Raw genomic sequence first — 15,975 nt, forward strand, 5'->3', positions numbered from 1 at the left:
TCACTGAACATTCAAGCCAGATAAAATTGTAGATCATATCATTAGCGAAGGCATCCAGTCCACTCCTCTGCCATCAGCGTGCTCCTGGCTGTATATATACCTTTGTTTCCTTGTGACCTTCACCTAACCTTCAGATCTGGGCAGAATAGTCTTTACGGGATTTGGACCCAAACTAATGTGAAAGTTTTGTTACATAAACTAGAAAAGCCCAAATATAGACTGAGGGGGTGAAGTGGTGTGTGTGTGTGTGCACATGGACTCTGTTAATTCCACCTAAATAAGGCAAACTGAAGTGTACGTAAGTTGTAGTTGCTTTGTACTTGACAAAATAGCCCTACTATTCAAGCATACCCTTCACTCCACAACGTCTCTTGCTACATCTATTCTTGTTCTTGTGGGGGAGAAGGAAGAGGAGGAGGACAGCAGCTCCTCTACGGCCACACATGGGAACCCTTTCCCTTCATACGGGAGAGACAGCAACCCACACAATACCCTCGCCTTCCTAAGCAGAGCTGGCGCGAGGCGGAGAGCCAGCCTTCCCAAGTGGAGAGGTCTGATGAGCTGACACATCCTGGCCTGCCGCTGTCAGGATTAGCATGAACTTCAAGCTAGCAACCCACTGGGCTCCTAGAGTGCAACCTTTCCTTTTCCCTATGCACAAATAACGTTGTTTCCGAACCAACTAAAATAGGACTTGCCACCATGTCAGGCAAGAAATATGACCGTGACTCCTCCTCGGCTTGTAGATGGGGTGTCAGACCTTGCCCACCTCTGGATGGATGGAAGCAATAGCAATGCAGGCACAGGGGTAGGAGAGGCGCCCATGTCTCCCGATGCTTCTTGAGAGGAAGACTAGCACAGCTTTCTCTTCCATGTTGCTACAACACCAGGTGGACATGAGCTAGAATAGAATTTAATTTTATTCTTTGGAGGATTACCCTTTTCTTTGCCATGTTCACATTGTCAGATTAATTTATTTTGGTCTTAGTTATTTAAAATATCATTCAATTCTTTTATTTTGAACTATTTTTAATTCTATTTTGAATGATTTTGAAACTCTTTCATTTTGAATGATCTTATACCTCCAAATTTCTCCTCCAAATCTCTCTGTTTCAGGAAGACTAGACTGGGCCCTTTTCCTGCTGTGGTGTGGCGTGTTAGACAATCCTGCTGTCTGATGGGTGGAGAGCCAGGTTGCATGCTGGCAGTGGGGTTCCCATCAACCGCTGATTGAGATTTGTAAAATCATACATTAGCTGATAGCTAAAATCTGTAATTGCGCTATTAACTATGCTTGCCAAAGGAGGCAGTAGGAAGATTCAAGCCAGCAAGCCAAACGCAGACCATCGTTCTTGTTAGTATGATCATTAGCTCTGTCCTGCATCAGCATTTAGGATGTCCTTTAGCTGGGACTGGACTTCAAGGCCAGAACACCAAACACCAGCAGCCCAGCTACCTGTCTGTCACGATGTCCTCCTGCTGTGGAAAACTCAGCGTTGGTGTCTCACAGGTTGCAGTCTCGGCTCAGTCGGTGGGTTTACTCTATAGTAAGGTTATCTATGATCTGGATTGTGGCTACCTCCCTGCTCACCCTTTCCCCCCTCCAGCCGCAGATGGGAAGCCCTTCTCGCCCCTCCTGATACTTGCTCTGTATCTCAGAGAGGAAGGTGTTACACCTGGATGGCTCCCAGCTCTCCCAGTTGGCTGGGCAGAGCCCCAGTTTGGGATCCAGTTTGGGATTGATGCCAGGCTTATCTTATCTTCGGAGGTTTTTTGCCTGAAGCCGGGCCTGAAGGGTTTTCAGTCCTCATGAGTGAGTGGGATTTCTTGCTCTGACTTTTTACCAGAGAAGGCTATATCACTCTAGGTTCCCTTTCTTGTTTTTATGTAAACAACTCTGTAGTCTGTGTAGATGTGCCTCCAGGCAGGTACAGGTACACTTTAGGAACTGAATAAATACCTCAGCTACACAATTGAACTTGGCAAGTAGGGAGTTACTTCACTGTGCAAGAGAGAGATGGCCCTTGTTATGTAGATAGATAAGAAGTAGTTTTCCAGAGCTGCATCTCAGTTCTAGCTTATACCTGGCAGTGTTCCTATCTATCTGACTTATCTAAAGCCTCTAAAGTAAGATCCTTCTGTTCAGCGTGCTTGAAAATTTCAGAGTTTTTATCCATAGGAAAACCTCAAATTTTCATGACTGGGGCAGAGAAAGAATAAAGTGCATATTTAGTTTCAGTGTTTGAGGGAAGGGTGGTGCGTGAGCGGCCACGGCATGGCGTTCATAGAGAGCACCCAGTGACCGAGTGATCCAGGCACTAGGTAGGGCTATGCACAGTCCCATTTCATCTGCTGCCCTTGGGAAATAAAATGGGATCACCTTTCCTCCCCCTGTCTAAGTGGGTCTTTCACAGACACTGAGTAGCAGAGAGGCCTGAGCACTTTCAGCCAAAACACAATTCTCTGATAAGTTGGTCTTTCAAAGAACTTGTGTATCAACAAGTAAACACTCATCTCCATACTTTTTTTTATTGTTTTTTTTTGTTTTTGTGTTTGTTTGGTTTGTTTTTTGTTTTGTTTTTTTGTTTGTTTGTTTGTTTGTTTTGTTGTTTTTTTTTTTGTTGTTTGTTTTGTTTTGTTTTTGTTTTTGTTTTTGTTTTTTTAACCTGAGAGGTGAATCTTCCTCCCACAGTGAAGGAACCCTCGGTAAACTCCTGCTTGGGAGCCCAACCACTCCTAATGCTAGCTTGCACCATTATGCAAATGCAGCTCTGGTGTTCCCACACGCCGGGGAGGGACCCGATCCCAGCTTCCCACCGCGTCCAAGAGCTGCCTACAGCCCCGTGCTCTGCCACCACTGAAGACTGGATCACTGTGATCAGCATTTGTCTCTACTTCAGCTCTGACTTGGGTTTTGCTAGCTTCTGTCACTGGGTGTACTTTTTGCAGCTCGGTGTTTGCGAGTTTCTCTGCTCTGGTTTTCAAATGCAATAAAACATTAATTGCTGAGAATGCACAACATCAGCTGCTAACATTTAAAAGAGATGGTGAATGCAAGATTTTAATCGTAATGCTTTATCTCACTGTCTACATGTAAACCTAATTCAGTAACCTTCTGTTTACCTTTTCTGGATAACTGTATAAACCTGCTCAGCAGTTTCAAAAGACATTGAAAAACCACAAAACCCTGATTTTTTCATTTTTGAATTTAATCTCCCAGCAAAGCCTGAGAAGACATTAGAGGTCCTGACAAAAAGCAAGCAGCCCATTTCTCCGCATTCAAAAGACATACTGCTGGCGCACTGAAACACTTTTTCACTCAAGTCAAATTAAATATACTGGCTCCAGTTCTCTATTAAATATGATCTGAGCCTGAACACACTGCAGCTTGTACATCACAGGGTTAAGAGATTGATAGCCCCTAATTCGTGGCTTGATGGTCCTGGGAGAAGTTTGGCACAACTAGTGCCCTTGCTGCGATGGTAACATGGTGTTACACTCCTGAGGAGGACCAGGTCTAGAGATCTCTCTTTTCTTCCCACCTCTTTTCGAAGGGCCCCCTCACCTCCCTGGAGCAGAGTTGGGGAGCAGCCGGTGGCCCTCACTGCCCGCCACAGGCCCTGGTTCAGTGAAGCAGCTGGAAACCTTTCCCGCTTATCATCGATCCTCTGCATTGCTCCATGCAGGCCAACCTCAATGGACAAGGAGAAATGTTTACAGCCCAGTCTACTTTCCCATTTCATTTTGCTCATCTATGATGGTGAGAATACTTAAATATCCAAACAGAGAATACTTACGGTTGCCTGCCTCTTAGCAGAATTTTTTGACGCCTGCCTCCAAAACTGTAAACATGGGAATCAAACATCTGTTGTGCTTTCAGCAGGAGAAGGGATTAGAGTGAGGTACAACTACTAACATTTTCTTCATTTCTGGCTTAGATATTTTTTTTTTTAATTGCTAAGAGTTTTAACACAATGTCTTACACACAATATAAAAGAACTTACATTTAAATAGGCTTACAGTTATTTTCACTATATATTAATAATTTGGATGACACATGCCTTACTCTTTCATGAGCTGCCAGGGTAAAAAATCCCATCCAGCCCAGCAAACCTCTCTGCATGGCTTCACACCAGCGAACAAGAAAAGAATGCTCCCTGAATCTCCAAGCTTCACCTAAAGCCAGCCTGTGACTTTGCCATGTCTGCAAGTGGTCCCATCTATCAGGGTTTAAGACAGATGTTTTCTGCGCTGCAGCTGTTAGAAGAGTTCATATGTCCAAACTTGTAAAGGAGTCAGGCCACTGCGTTTGACTCCTTTCAACTGAGTTCAGGTGTGGCTGAAAGCATGCCAAGTATTTTGGAGAAAATACCTATGGGGATTACTATTCTTATAAAAAAGGAAGGTGTGTAAATGCATTTGTTCATTTCAGGTAGAATTCTATTTATGAGTCATGTATGTTTTTAGAGTGACTTGATTTTTAGACAGATTCCTTGTGTGCTGTAACTTAGGCTACACTTAAGGGAAATTTAGGTAAACAAAGAAATAGTTGTTTCTATCTCTTCAGCAATGTGTTATAATATTGCCAAACCTATCAAGCTTTCTTATGGAAATATCATTAAAACATTTCTTAATTATATGTATTGGGATACATATAAGGCATATGTATGACAGTAATCATCCTTTTTTTTTTTCACTTGCCCTGATCAAGTGGTACCCAGAACTTGGCTGTATGTCATTACGCAGCCGTGCCTTCTGAGCAGAAGCAGTCTTACATCAAATGACTTTTGATGTTTATTTTTTGGAGAAAACATGTCTTTCTGTATCACTGTCTGACTTTTGAAAGATGAGAAAAATAAATTAATTTCTCTGTGTGCTTGGGACTCACTGCCTTTCCTCCTGATGAAATTCACAGGATGCAGCTTTCCTTCCAGTGATGTAAGGAGGATCTTTCTGCTCTCTCTGCATGCTCCAGCAAGTCTACATCACTATACTTTTCGTTGTGGGAAAGGGCTTCTTCAAACCTGCCAGAAGTTTTTCCCAGTGACTCCAACTGGTAAATTGTCATAAACATGGGAAGATCTCAAGAGAAAGATGAAATGAACCCTTTTCTACCCTCAGCAGCATCATGGCTCGTTCTGTGGTCTAATCATCTCTCCACCTTACACTGCCATCATCTGACAGAGGATCTAGAGAGAATAAAAACAGTGTTAAATAAAAATGCGTTTATGTGACAAGATGTCGTGGTTTAACCCCAGCCGGCAACTAAGCACCACCACCCAGCCGCTCGCTCACACCCCCCGGATGGGGGAGAGAATTGGAAGGGTAAAAGTGAGAAAAGTCGTGGGTTGAGATAAAGACAGTTTAACAGGGAAAGCAAAAGCCGTGCACTCAAGCAAAGCAAAACACGGGATTCATCCCCCACTCCCCAGGGGCAGGCAGGGGCTCAGCCCTCCCCAGGACAGCCGGGCTCCATCCCGCGTAACGGTGACTGGGGAAGGGAAACGCCATCCCTCCGAACATCCCCCCCTTCCTCCTCCTCCTTCCCCCAGCTGTAGGTGCTGAGCATGACGCCGTACGGTGTGGGACATCCCTGGGGTCAGGGGGGGTCAGCTGTCCCGGCTGTGTCCCCTCCCAACTCCTTGTGCCCCCCCAGCCCGCTCACTGCTGGGGTGGGGTGAGGAGCAGAAAAGGCCTTGGCGCTGGGTGAGCGCTGCTCGGCAGCAACCAGAGCATCCCTTGCTGTGTTATCAACGCTGCTTCCAGCACAAATACAAAACAGCCCTATGCTACCTACTGTGAAGAAAATTAACTATCCCAGCCCAAACCAGCACATTCTCTACCCCTTATTCCGTACCATTTATGTCATGCTCAGTTACCAAACTATGCAATACAACCTCATTAACCACCACCCCCCTTCCCATCCTTTGATATGATAGATATTATTCCCTTAGTCCATGAACCACCCTTGTGAAGCGTCTGTAAAATTTCCACGAAGTGCCCACCGAGTTCATTTAGTCCGTGACTCTGGGCTCCGTCTGTTGTGGCGGTCGCTCAGGACAGGAGGTGTGGTGTGTTGTGTGGCGTTCCTGAGCACCAAAGCCAGCTCAGGTTGGGTCACTGCCGCACTTGCACTGCTTCTTGTAAGGCTTGTCCTCTGTTTGTTCAGGCGGTTCCTGCTACAGGAATTCCTGTAACAGGCAACTCAAATCACGGGTTACAACAATTTAAAGGTATTTCCTTTACAATTTCCACCCCCGGTCCCTTTGGACCGCACCATTTGGTTTAACATTACAATGAACTCCCCCTCTTGCCCCCGTTCCGGCTTGGACTTAGCCGCAGCCTGCGGTCCCTTACGTTTGTACCTGCTCCAAGTGGGGCCTTATCCAGTCTCTCAGGGGTGTAGCTGTGGCATCATTGACTTTACCCACAGCCACGGTCGCTCTGAGGTACGCCTGCTTCAGCATGGCCTTCTCCACGGGCCACAATGCCTTCAGAGGTACCCCTGCTCCAGCGTGGCCTCACCCACAGCCACAGTCCCTCCAGAAGCAAACCTGCTCCAGCACGGCCTTACCTATGCAGTCCCTCCAGGGGTTTACTCTATCCCAGCCAAAACCAGCACACGAGAGAAAGAAAACAGCCTCAGAAGAACATCAGAGCATTCTGAAGCTGTCATTGCAAGGCTGCATAGGACAGTGTGCATAGCACACTGCTAGACAACAAGAAGAGGAAGATGTTGGGCAAGAAGGAACCTCGGTTGACAGCATATGTACATATTAATATCTGATGGAGGAGGGGAAGGAGAGGAGATAGATTCAGAAAAAGATTTCCTTCAGCTGGTGTTGTACTTCTTATGAAACAAAAACCCCACAAACTCACTAGGAAAGCAGCATGTCAGAAAACTTACGTGATCAAATAGCTGCTAAGGCATTTAAGATCTTTAAAATATTTTTCCCCTCCTAGTCATATATTTTAAAGAGATACTTTTCTTCAACCCTGCCATGGACTTTTTTACTGTATAATAAACTTGGATCTGTGTCTGACAATCAACATTGGAAGCCAAAGTCCATATATACACAAGAGAGGACTGTACACTTCCCTATCGATATGCCATACAAGAGAAATGAAAAGCCATGCTGTGGGGTGATTAAGTGATTCAGTCCTCCCTCAATTTTCCTCCTTTGAACATCAATGCAGGTTCCACTTGTGTGGCAGATTCTTTTCAGTGGGAAGTAGATGGTGTAACTTCATTTTATAGTCAGGTTATCAGAGAGACACAGGCTACATTTTGATTCATATATAGTTTATATTCTAAAATAAGCTGTTTGCTGTCTAGGAAAATGCAGTTTCTAAAAAACAGCAGTTACAGAATACTTCTACCTTATGAAGTAACTTTGTAATAATTCAACAGTTTGGTTCCACATCCCTCAGATTTCAGCAAAACCTGTGCTAGATAATGTAAGCCAACAAATCAGAAATAAAGATTGTATTCTCTTTTATTTTTTAGTTATTTTTACTTAAACTGTTGGCGCTGATGGTTGAATCTTTCAGTCCTGATCTTTCCTTCCTGTTTTCCTGCTAGTGGTAGACACAGGACAAATAAGCTGATGGGGCAGCTGTGTCAATGGCTGCATCTTTTTCTTTTTTGTTGCTTTTCCTTTCTTGTTCCCTCAGAAATACTTACTTTTCTTGACTCAACTCTTCATCTGTTGACTAGTTTGTCTCCAACAAGTTCTCCCTCTTGCAAGTACAGCATCCTGTCCTCCTTCTGTTCCTTGTTCTCTGACTATGAAACAGTACAAGAGCTGAAGAGTCCAAGTCTCCACATGAAGAGAGGATCTCCTTTCGGCTGGTGGCTTAATGTCCTGACAGTGGAGTAAAAACTCTCAAGAATCTGCCTTAAGCTTCTTTTAATTATCCAAATCCAATGTGATGTTTATTCATTATAACTTTCACCTTTGTTTTATTTCTATTTTCAATATACGTTGAAGGTTTCCAGTGGTTCTTCACCCCACCATACCTATACAAGGTACCATTCAGCATTGCTGTGCCAGTCAAAGGGATCTTGGTTGCAAAAATCAGATATTACTGATTCCTGCACAGCACAAGAAGCCATGGATATCTCTTTTCAGAGGAGATATAATTAAAAGACACATCATTACTGTTAGAAAATAGTTCAAGGAAACATTAGCGTTTCGGCATGTGATGTTTGTTTATAGGTAATATTCTGAGCAGTCTTCTAGGCTCCCTTAAGATTAAATCAAAACAGTTCACCAGTGGAAAGATGCCACTTTGGTTTTTCAGCTGAGCATCTGATATCTTTGCAATTTAACACCGCATTGAAAACTTTTTTGTTAACATTTTAAACCTAGGCATAGGTTTGAATATAAATAATTTCTATTCATTGAGGTCAGTACAAACCTGAAAAAAATCCTCACTAAAGGAAAGAACATCTGATTAAGTCATATAGAACCTGCTTATTAGGTGGATGGGAGGCATTGTAAAGTGTTCGCTCAACAAGAAACATTTTCTTTCTGTAGATTTTCTAATGGAAATTTTTTTGCTCTTATATCTTTATCAACAAACCTCTCTGGATATACCAGAACAGTTCTTTGAGTGGACACACTTATTCTGGAATGAGTTACATTTTTAACTGTTGCTACAGAAAAAAAAGAAAATTTCTTTCCAGAATATGATTAACATGAACAGCAATAGCTCCCAAAATCCATGCCTACTGTAACACTGGTATCATTCCAAGTGGAGAAGTGTTAAATTTCTTTCCTAATGCAGTTCTTCTGTAACAATTGGAGGAGATAGTTTGTGTATTATAAAGGAAAGCCCTGACTACCTATGATCATGTGGTACCTTTGCAGGAATACATCCACTAGCCCCAGCATCATGGCCATATGATTTGCATAATAACTTTCTGCTTATCCAAATTCATATTTCCATTACAATTGTATAAGAGAGATTTAGCATTTTTCTCTGCTGTTAAACAGCTGCTGCATTTCAGTGTTGGTGAAATAATTCTACGTATAATTTCCCTTCTTTTAAATGAAAGTGCTTTGGGATCTCCCTAGCTGAAAGATGGCATAGAAATGCAAATCAACCTTAGCTGTGTAACTCAGAATTGCCTTTGCGTTTTATTCTTGAACTGTATCTGTATATAAAGCAATCCTGACAAACAGTGACATTAGGCCTGCTCATGTAACTGACATGGTTTTGGGGAAAATAAACAGAGAGAACTGCCAACTGCTACATGAATGTTGCAATCCAATGAATGTTCATGCTGAAAAGTATCTCCTTTAATGACTTTTGTTGACAAAACTATTTCATTTATAAGTTTAGAAAACAAAACCCAACAAATTCGTAACTGATACCCTGAGTGAATGTATGTCGTAACTCATTGAGTTTCTTTATTCCCCGTAGTTCTCTTAATGCAGACATGTGGGTTCACAACAGTACTTACTCTTTGAATCCTTTTATCCAAGTTTCCTTTAGTAGTGACTGTAACAAAACATATCCCGGCAGAAGCTTGCAAAATACGAGCCTGTTTAAGTTACTCAGTAAAGATAACATTTCTTCAAAACAGCAGAAAAAGAAACTCTAGCTGCACACAAATTAAATTTAGATCACTCCTTTGCAGATAGTGAAAGCCTGGCAGGCCAGGAAAAATCCATAAATGTGATTGCAGTGACAGAGAGCAAAATAAGAAAAAGGCCTCTGCTGCCCAGGCAGCGTGTGCGTGCCCGGCGTGGGAGAAGTCTCTTCCCGGGACAGTCGGTGGTTCGCTCCCCATCCCTGTTAGGTGGCTGCCTCCATTACGAGGCTTTCAAAAAGCGATCAGACGAGATTTGAACAAAACCAAAATTCCAAAATGAAAGGGCAAGAGTAAAGTGCTTATCACGCTTTTATTTAGTTATTTAGCTCTGACCAGCAATAGTGTCTCCAGCGGTTACAGATCCCCCATCTGGCTGCTACTAAAAGGAGGAGTTTGAGAAACACTCTCCCATTTACACACTGCTTAGCATTATGGCAAAACCAGGGGTAAGGCTGGTTACCTGCAGGGATTGCTACCAGAACTGCGATATGGGTTAGTACAAATGGTTCACCTCGGTCACCACCTTTCCTGTGGCAGCGATCAGATCATGACTTCCAGGGCAGACTGGAGTATTCCATGAGAGGTAGATGTTGCAGTGGAGGGCTATTTTGATAAAGATTTGAAAGTAATGTCCTTAACGGCTGCACAGATGAGGACCACAGCAGTTTCTACTTGCGCCTCTCATTGGCAAGCAAGCATGGAGGAGGCATTCTGAGGAGGGACTGCAGGACGGAGGTACCAGCAAACCGAATCGCTTTAAGGCTTGCCCACCTGGAAATGCAGAGAAGGTGGAACATAAAAGTACAAACCCAAATGTAAATACCAGTTTAAATACCTCTCATCTTGCAATAAATGTATCATGGCATCTTCAGTCCTCGCAGTTGCTCAAGGCTCTTGTTTCAGGGCTAAAGATAGCTCTGCTGGTAACATGAGACAAAATAATGGTGGAATTGTTTTACTCCGAGAGGCTGGGCACTAAGGAACCAGCTTTATTTCCTCCCACCACCAGCTCCTTCCAGAAGATCCTTTACCATGACCGTTATCTCATATTGCTTAATATGAGATTTAATGGGACCTCAGCATCGCTATGGCCGTTCTGCAGATACAACACTCCCTCTGGGGTATGGCCACCAGCCTGTATCATGTGTGCTGCTAATGCAAGTCAAGCATGCCTAGTTTTACGTATTTTAAAATACTAGACTTCTGTTTTCATGACAAAAGTTGAAAGAGACAAAGGGCTGAAGTCTCACAGCTGAGTAAAGAAGCTTTTTAGCACTGCAAAAGACTTGCTCGGTTTTCTGCCAGGCCAGGCCTGAGTAATGCCAGACCTCCCTTCCACCCCACCCTCCTTTGCACCAGAATTGCTGTAGCTCCCTCAAGAGACAACAGTATTTCTGCTGAATTTCCAACCCTCAAGATCTTTTATGTTGCTTACGGTATGCAGACGAGCTTTATGGGACTGTCATATCTTTACAGTGTTCAAAGCAGTGAAAGAACCCCAAGGTAGACTGTACCATTCAGGCTCTGAAAGAAAATGAAAATTCTGCTCCTAATGCAAAAAAAAAAAAAAAAAAAAAAAAAAATTAGGAAAACCCCCCACAATCTGTAGTAAGTGTCTCCTCTTGATTGTGAACATTAGCAGGCAAATACGAGCTCCTTTCTATTCTGTTTCGAGAAAAGCTCTTTTATGCAGCTATACAGTGCAGAAGGGCTGCGGACGCATCCCTGCCAAAGACCATGGAGTTTAGTGACAGTCTGAGCTGATGAGACACTTCAAGACCTGATCCAGTGCATTGAAGAAACACAGAAAAAGATACAGAAGCAGCAGGCAGTTACCTAACGTTATCAAGTCTCAATAAAAAATGACAAGCTGAGACATTCTGGCAGGCTTTCTGAATACCTTAATAGGACAATGCTTGTGTAAACCCGCCTGGAAGCAAGGTTAAGGGAAATAAACCCATAGCAGACAAAAAAAAAAGAAAAAAAAAAAAAAAAAAAGACAAACCAAACAACTTTAGAAGCAGTAAAATTATTTCGGTTCAAAGCCCCTTAGATGACATCTGACCATAGGGTGACAGAATTAGTCTCACTGATGGTTTCTGCAAGACATGGATTCACGTCCAGTATTTTATACATGGCAATTCAGCAAAAGGGCTCCCACCCGAGCCAGAATACGTAAATGTGTAAGTTATTAGCAGAGCAGCTGTGTGAGGGAGTACTTGCACCCCTGGATGTGCTGTGACACCTAAACAAACCCGTACTCCCCCCTCCCTTCCAGCTGCAGAAGCAAAAGGGAGCGAAACCCCCGGGAGGTCTGCTTTTTTTTTTTTTTTTTTTTTCCCTCGGGACCGCGTTCTCGTACGTTTCCTTAAGCCTCCAGACCACAGCGACCGCCAAGGCAAATGCGGGAGCGTTTTCACGCACCGGGACGTGTTTGTGCCCACGGGCTGTAGGCAGCGGCGGCGGCAGAGGCGAGGCGGTGCGGTGCCCCCCCCCCCCCCCCTCCTCCTCCTCCTCCTCCTCCTCCTCACCCGCCGCCTCGGCTTCCCCCAGCACAGGGGAGAGGCGTCCTCCCGGCTGCGCCCGGCTTTCTTAGTTCTCCATCCCTCCTCGCCTTTTTTTTTTTTTATTTTTATTTCGCTGGTAGCTTCCCCCATCCCCTCTCGCACCCGTCCCGAGGGGCGGGAGCGGCAGACCGGGGTGGGGTGGGCAGCGGGGCGGGGGCAGAGCGGCTCGCTGGGCGCCAAAGGACGGGGCCGCGGCGGGGCGGTGGGTTTCGGCAGATCCAGCCCCGCTCCCGGAGCGGAGCCAGGCGCAGGGCGGCGGCGGCGGGCCCAGCACACCCGCCCGGGAGCGGCCCCGCGGCCGCCCTCCCCTCCCCTCCCCGGCCCGGCCCGGCCCGGGGGCGGCGGCGGGGGGCAGCCATCGCGCAGACGCCGCCCCAAGGGCCGGCGCGACCGTCCGAACCGCGGCGCAGCCGGGGCAGGCGCTGGAGGAGCGGCGCGGCCAGGCCAGGCCAGCGGGGTCGAGGCGCAGGGAGCCCGGCGGGCCGCGGGCGAGCGCCGCGGGTGGCCTCGCCTCGGCAGCTCCCCCTGCCCGCCGCGCGGGTCCCCCCGCCTCAGCGGCGGCGGGAGGGGCCGCGGCCCGGCCCGCCCCGCCGTGCCGGCGGCGGGCGGGGCGGGGCGGGGCGGGGCGGGCGGCAGAGGCGGGGCGGGCGGCGCCCGGCGCGGGCCGGCTCCCGGCGGGCGGCGCTGGTGCGTTGCTCTGGGAGGCGCCGCGGGGCCGGGCGCGGAGCTGCGGGCTCGGGGGTGTGAGCGGCCGGGCAGGGCGCCCCCAGGATGCTGCGGTTCCTGCGCAGGACCTTTGGCCGGCGGTCGATGCAGCGCTACGGGCGAGGAGCCGGGCGCGGAGCCGGGCGAGGCGGGCTGGGCGGCGAGGGGGACGAGCGGGACGGGGGGCTGCGAGGAGCCGCCGCCGCCGCCGCCGTCGGCGCGGGAGGCTTCCCCTCCTCCCCGCACCCCGGAGGGGTGGTGCACAGCGCCGGAGCCCCCGTCCACATCCCGGCGGCCGGCGGCAGTAAGCCGGTGCTGCAGTGCCGCGTCCTCCTCCTGGACGGGAGCGAAGTCAGCGTGGAGCTGCCGGTGAGTAACGTGCGTTCGCCTGCCCTGCCTGCGGAGCAGCGCTTGCATCGACCCCCTCCCCTCTTCCGCACCGTGTGTGTGCGTGTGTGTGTGTCCGATGACAGGCACCTGCGAGTCGCTCCCCCCGGCTGCACAACGTGCGCCGTTCTCCGGGCAAGCCTCGCTAGTTTCTTCCTCCCCCTCGGCGGGCGTCCTGGCAGCCGTGTCCCGTCCGTCCGTCCGTGTCCGTGTCCCCCCCCCCCCCCCCCCCCCGCATGCACCTGCTGCCAGGTGCGCGGCGTGCCTCCCCGCCATGACCGCCGCTCCGCCCGCCTCCCTCTCCCCGCGGCGAGCGCGGAGGGCGGTGGGCACCCGCTCTCCTCCCTCCCCGCAGCCAAAAGCCGGCCCCCTGCAGCGACCCCCTGCCGCGCTGCCTCTCCCCGGCGGAGCCGGCCCTGCGGCGCGGGGCGCTACCTGCGTGTGCGTGTCCCCGGCTGCTCGCAGGCCCCGCCCGGGGGCACCGCGGCGGGCCGGGGGGCGGGGCCGGGCCCTCGGCGGGGCGGCCGTGCCTTCGGCCTCGCCGCCCTCCGGCCGGGGCCGCCCGCAGCACCTGTGGCGCCGGCGGGGAGCGCGGGGCGAGGCGAGGCCGCGCTGCGCCCGCCGCGGCGGGGAGTCTGCGGGGGCGCCGCCTCCTCGCTTCTCCCGCTTGCCGGCGCCCCCTCCGCCGGCCGGGAGGCGAGCGGGGAGGGCTGCGGGGGCCCGGCCCGGGCGATGCCTGAGGGGAAGCCCCCGGTCCCGGGCGAGCGCCCGCCCGCTCCGTGCCGGGGGAGGGCGGCCGCGGTCCCTCGTGACGGCCCTCCCGGGGCACGGCCGCGGCGGCAGCCCCGGCCCGGCCCGCGGCGCCGCCCGGCCGGGGGGGGCGGTTGGGCCGCCGGCGCGGAACTTCGGCGGCTGCTGCCGCTGTGCTGGAGGAATGAGGAAGGGACGGTGGCCGGCCTGCCGGGCTGGCTGCGCGTTTGGCTGCTTGGCGAAGTTGGGCCACGTTTGTGGGTGTTCCGGCACCCCCGGAGCCCGCTGCGTGGCCCTTTAGCTCTGCGAAAGGAAGCTGCACGGTGTACATCACGAAATTACAGATCTTGGGGTTTGATCAGACACTCATTCCCGCAGCTGCCAAGTACTCCATGCCCGCCCTTTTTTGCTGACCTTCTCCCTTCCTCTTGAAAACACAATTTTCCCTGGGAAATAGCACGGCAGTTTATCGTAACTGAAAAAACATTTAATCTTCTTTCCATTTCAACCCAAATAATCGCCAGCCACTAAGCTTGGTCTACAAAAGCAGGTGGGAGAATTTACTAACAATGAGTGTAACAATCTGATGAATTACACACTGCTTTAATCTCCAATAGTGTGAAACAGAGAGTGTGTTTTTTCAGAGTACCTTCTGAATCTCGTTAGGTGCCTTTCTTATTAATAATTATCTATATATATTGACTTAATTTCACTAGAACAGGGCAACCCTGTGGTTTCTGCCTAAACCGAAGAGATGAAGTAAGATTCTTACAAGTGAATACAGAAGTATGTGAATGGAGCCACCTAGAGATACTTGCTGCAGAATTATCAGGCCTCCCTTGCCTTACGGACTAGATCATGCGTTTCCAGATACTGGAAATGGTAATATAATCCCCTCCTCGCATCTCCTTCAGAACTTGCTGCAGTCCTTCTAACATCTCTGCACAAATCTTTTCTAACGAGGGCTTGATGAATGTTATCAGCTAAGGATTTACTTATAGAGCTCCATATAGATAAACTCAGTAAATACTTTGCTTAAGGTTGTGTTCCCTCCGGTTTATCAGCGTTCAGTTTTTGCTGTGGAGCCGGTTTAAGATTGTCTGTGGTTTTGAAGCATCACAAAACGAGGTAATGGCACTCTTAGGCCTTGAGTATTGAAAGTATATGAAAGTATCTGCTTGTTCCATTAAAGAATCCGTGGAGCACTTGTGCTTGAACTTGACCTCCAGATGAAGCCCAGGCTGCCAGTGTTTTCCGAATGTGAGCTGCACACGTGGTGTCTGTAGTTCATTTGTCCAGAGACAGGATAAGAAGGTTTTTTTTCTTCTTTTTCCACTGAAATCCCTAGACTGGTGGAGGACTCTGGAGCGCGTCATAGGTGTCAGTGTTTTGAGGATTAAAAACTGCTCTGTTGAGTTGCATATCTGTTCTTCATGCTTTTTCCTTTTCTTTCGCAGAAAGTAACGCCCACACTGGGAGTTAGAAAAACTGAAAGAGGCGTTGCACCATTTATAGAAGTTGATCGCTGAAGTTTCTCTGAGCTTTGCAGCTCTAGATTTTATGGAATTAGGGCCTGAAACAGAACATGCTTTAATACTCAGAAGCTGTGGTACTGAACTGGTTAAGCTGAATGAATAGGGTAGCATCTTTTCCATTTAAAAAGAAATAATATGTATGGTGGTTTCTCTCCATTTCAGCTCAAATTTTATGGGAAGAGATGGGGTGCGTGCTTCATCACCAGTGAGCGGCTTACCCATGAAGTCAAGTATGCAGATAACTGCTGAGGACTTTAGTGTGCTGCTGGTTGTGTTCACAAGTGCTGTTTTCAGGAGATACTCTCAAGTGTGCTCTTTTTACTACCTGTTAACATTACGCCCCAGTTGTCCTTCCAGTGGAAAAAGGAACTTGTCAATATTCGAGCGTGATACTCCTGTAACTACAACTTTTTAGGCTGCCATCTAAGGC

General features: G+C 48.5%; 1 protein-coding gene across 3 annotated transcripts in view; it reads left to right on the forward strand.

Moving 5' to 3' along the window:
• Positions 1-12,844: 12,844 nt before the first annotated feature.
• Positions 12,845-15,975, forward strand: part of EPB41L4B (erythrocyte membrane protein band 4.1 like 4B) — a 176,535-nt gene continuing 173,404 nt past the window's right edge. For all 3 annotated transcript variants that reach the window (XM_042797948.1, XM_042797949.1, XM_042797950.1), the window contains exon 1: positions 12,845-13,242. In XM_042797948.1, the coding sequence (XP_042653882.1) occupies positions 12,940-13,242 (303 nt within the window). In that variant the 5' untranslated portion in view covers positions 12,845-12,939. The remainder of the gene's footprint in view (positions 13,243-15,975) is intronic.

Source organism: Tyto alba, unplaced genomic scaffold (assembly GCF_018691265.1).
Source record: "Tyto alba isolate M040663 unplaced genomic scaffold, T.alba_DEE_v4.0 Super-Scaffold_27, whole genome shotgun sequence".
NCBI classification, from domain to species: Eukaryota; Metazoa; Chordata; class Aves; order Strigiformes; family Tytonidae; genus Tyto; species Tyto alba.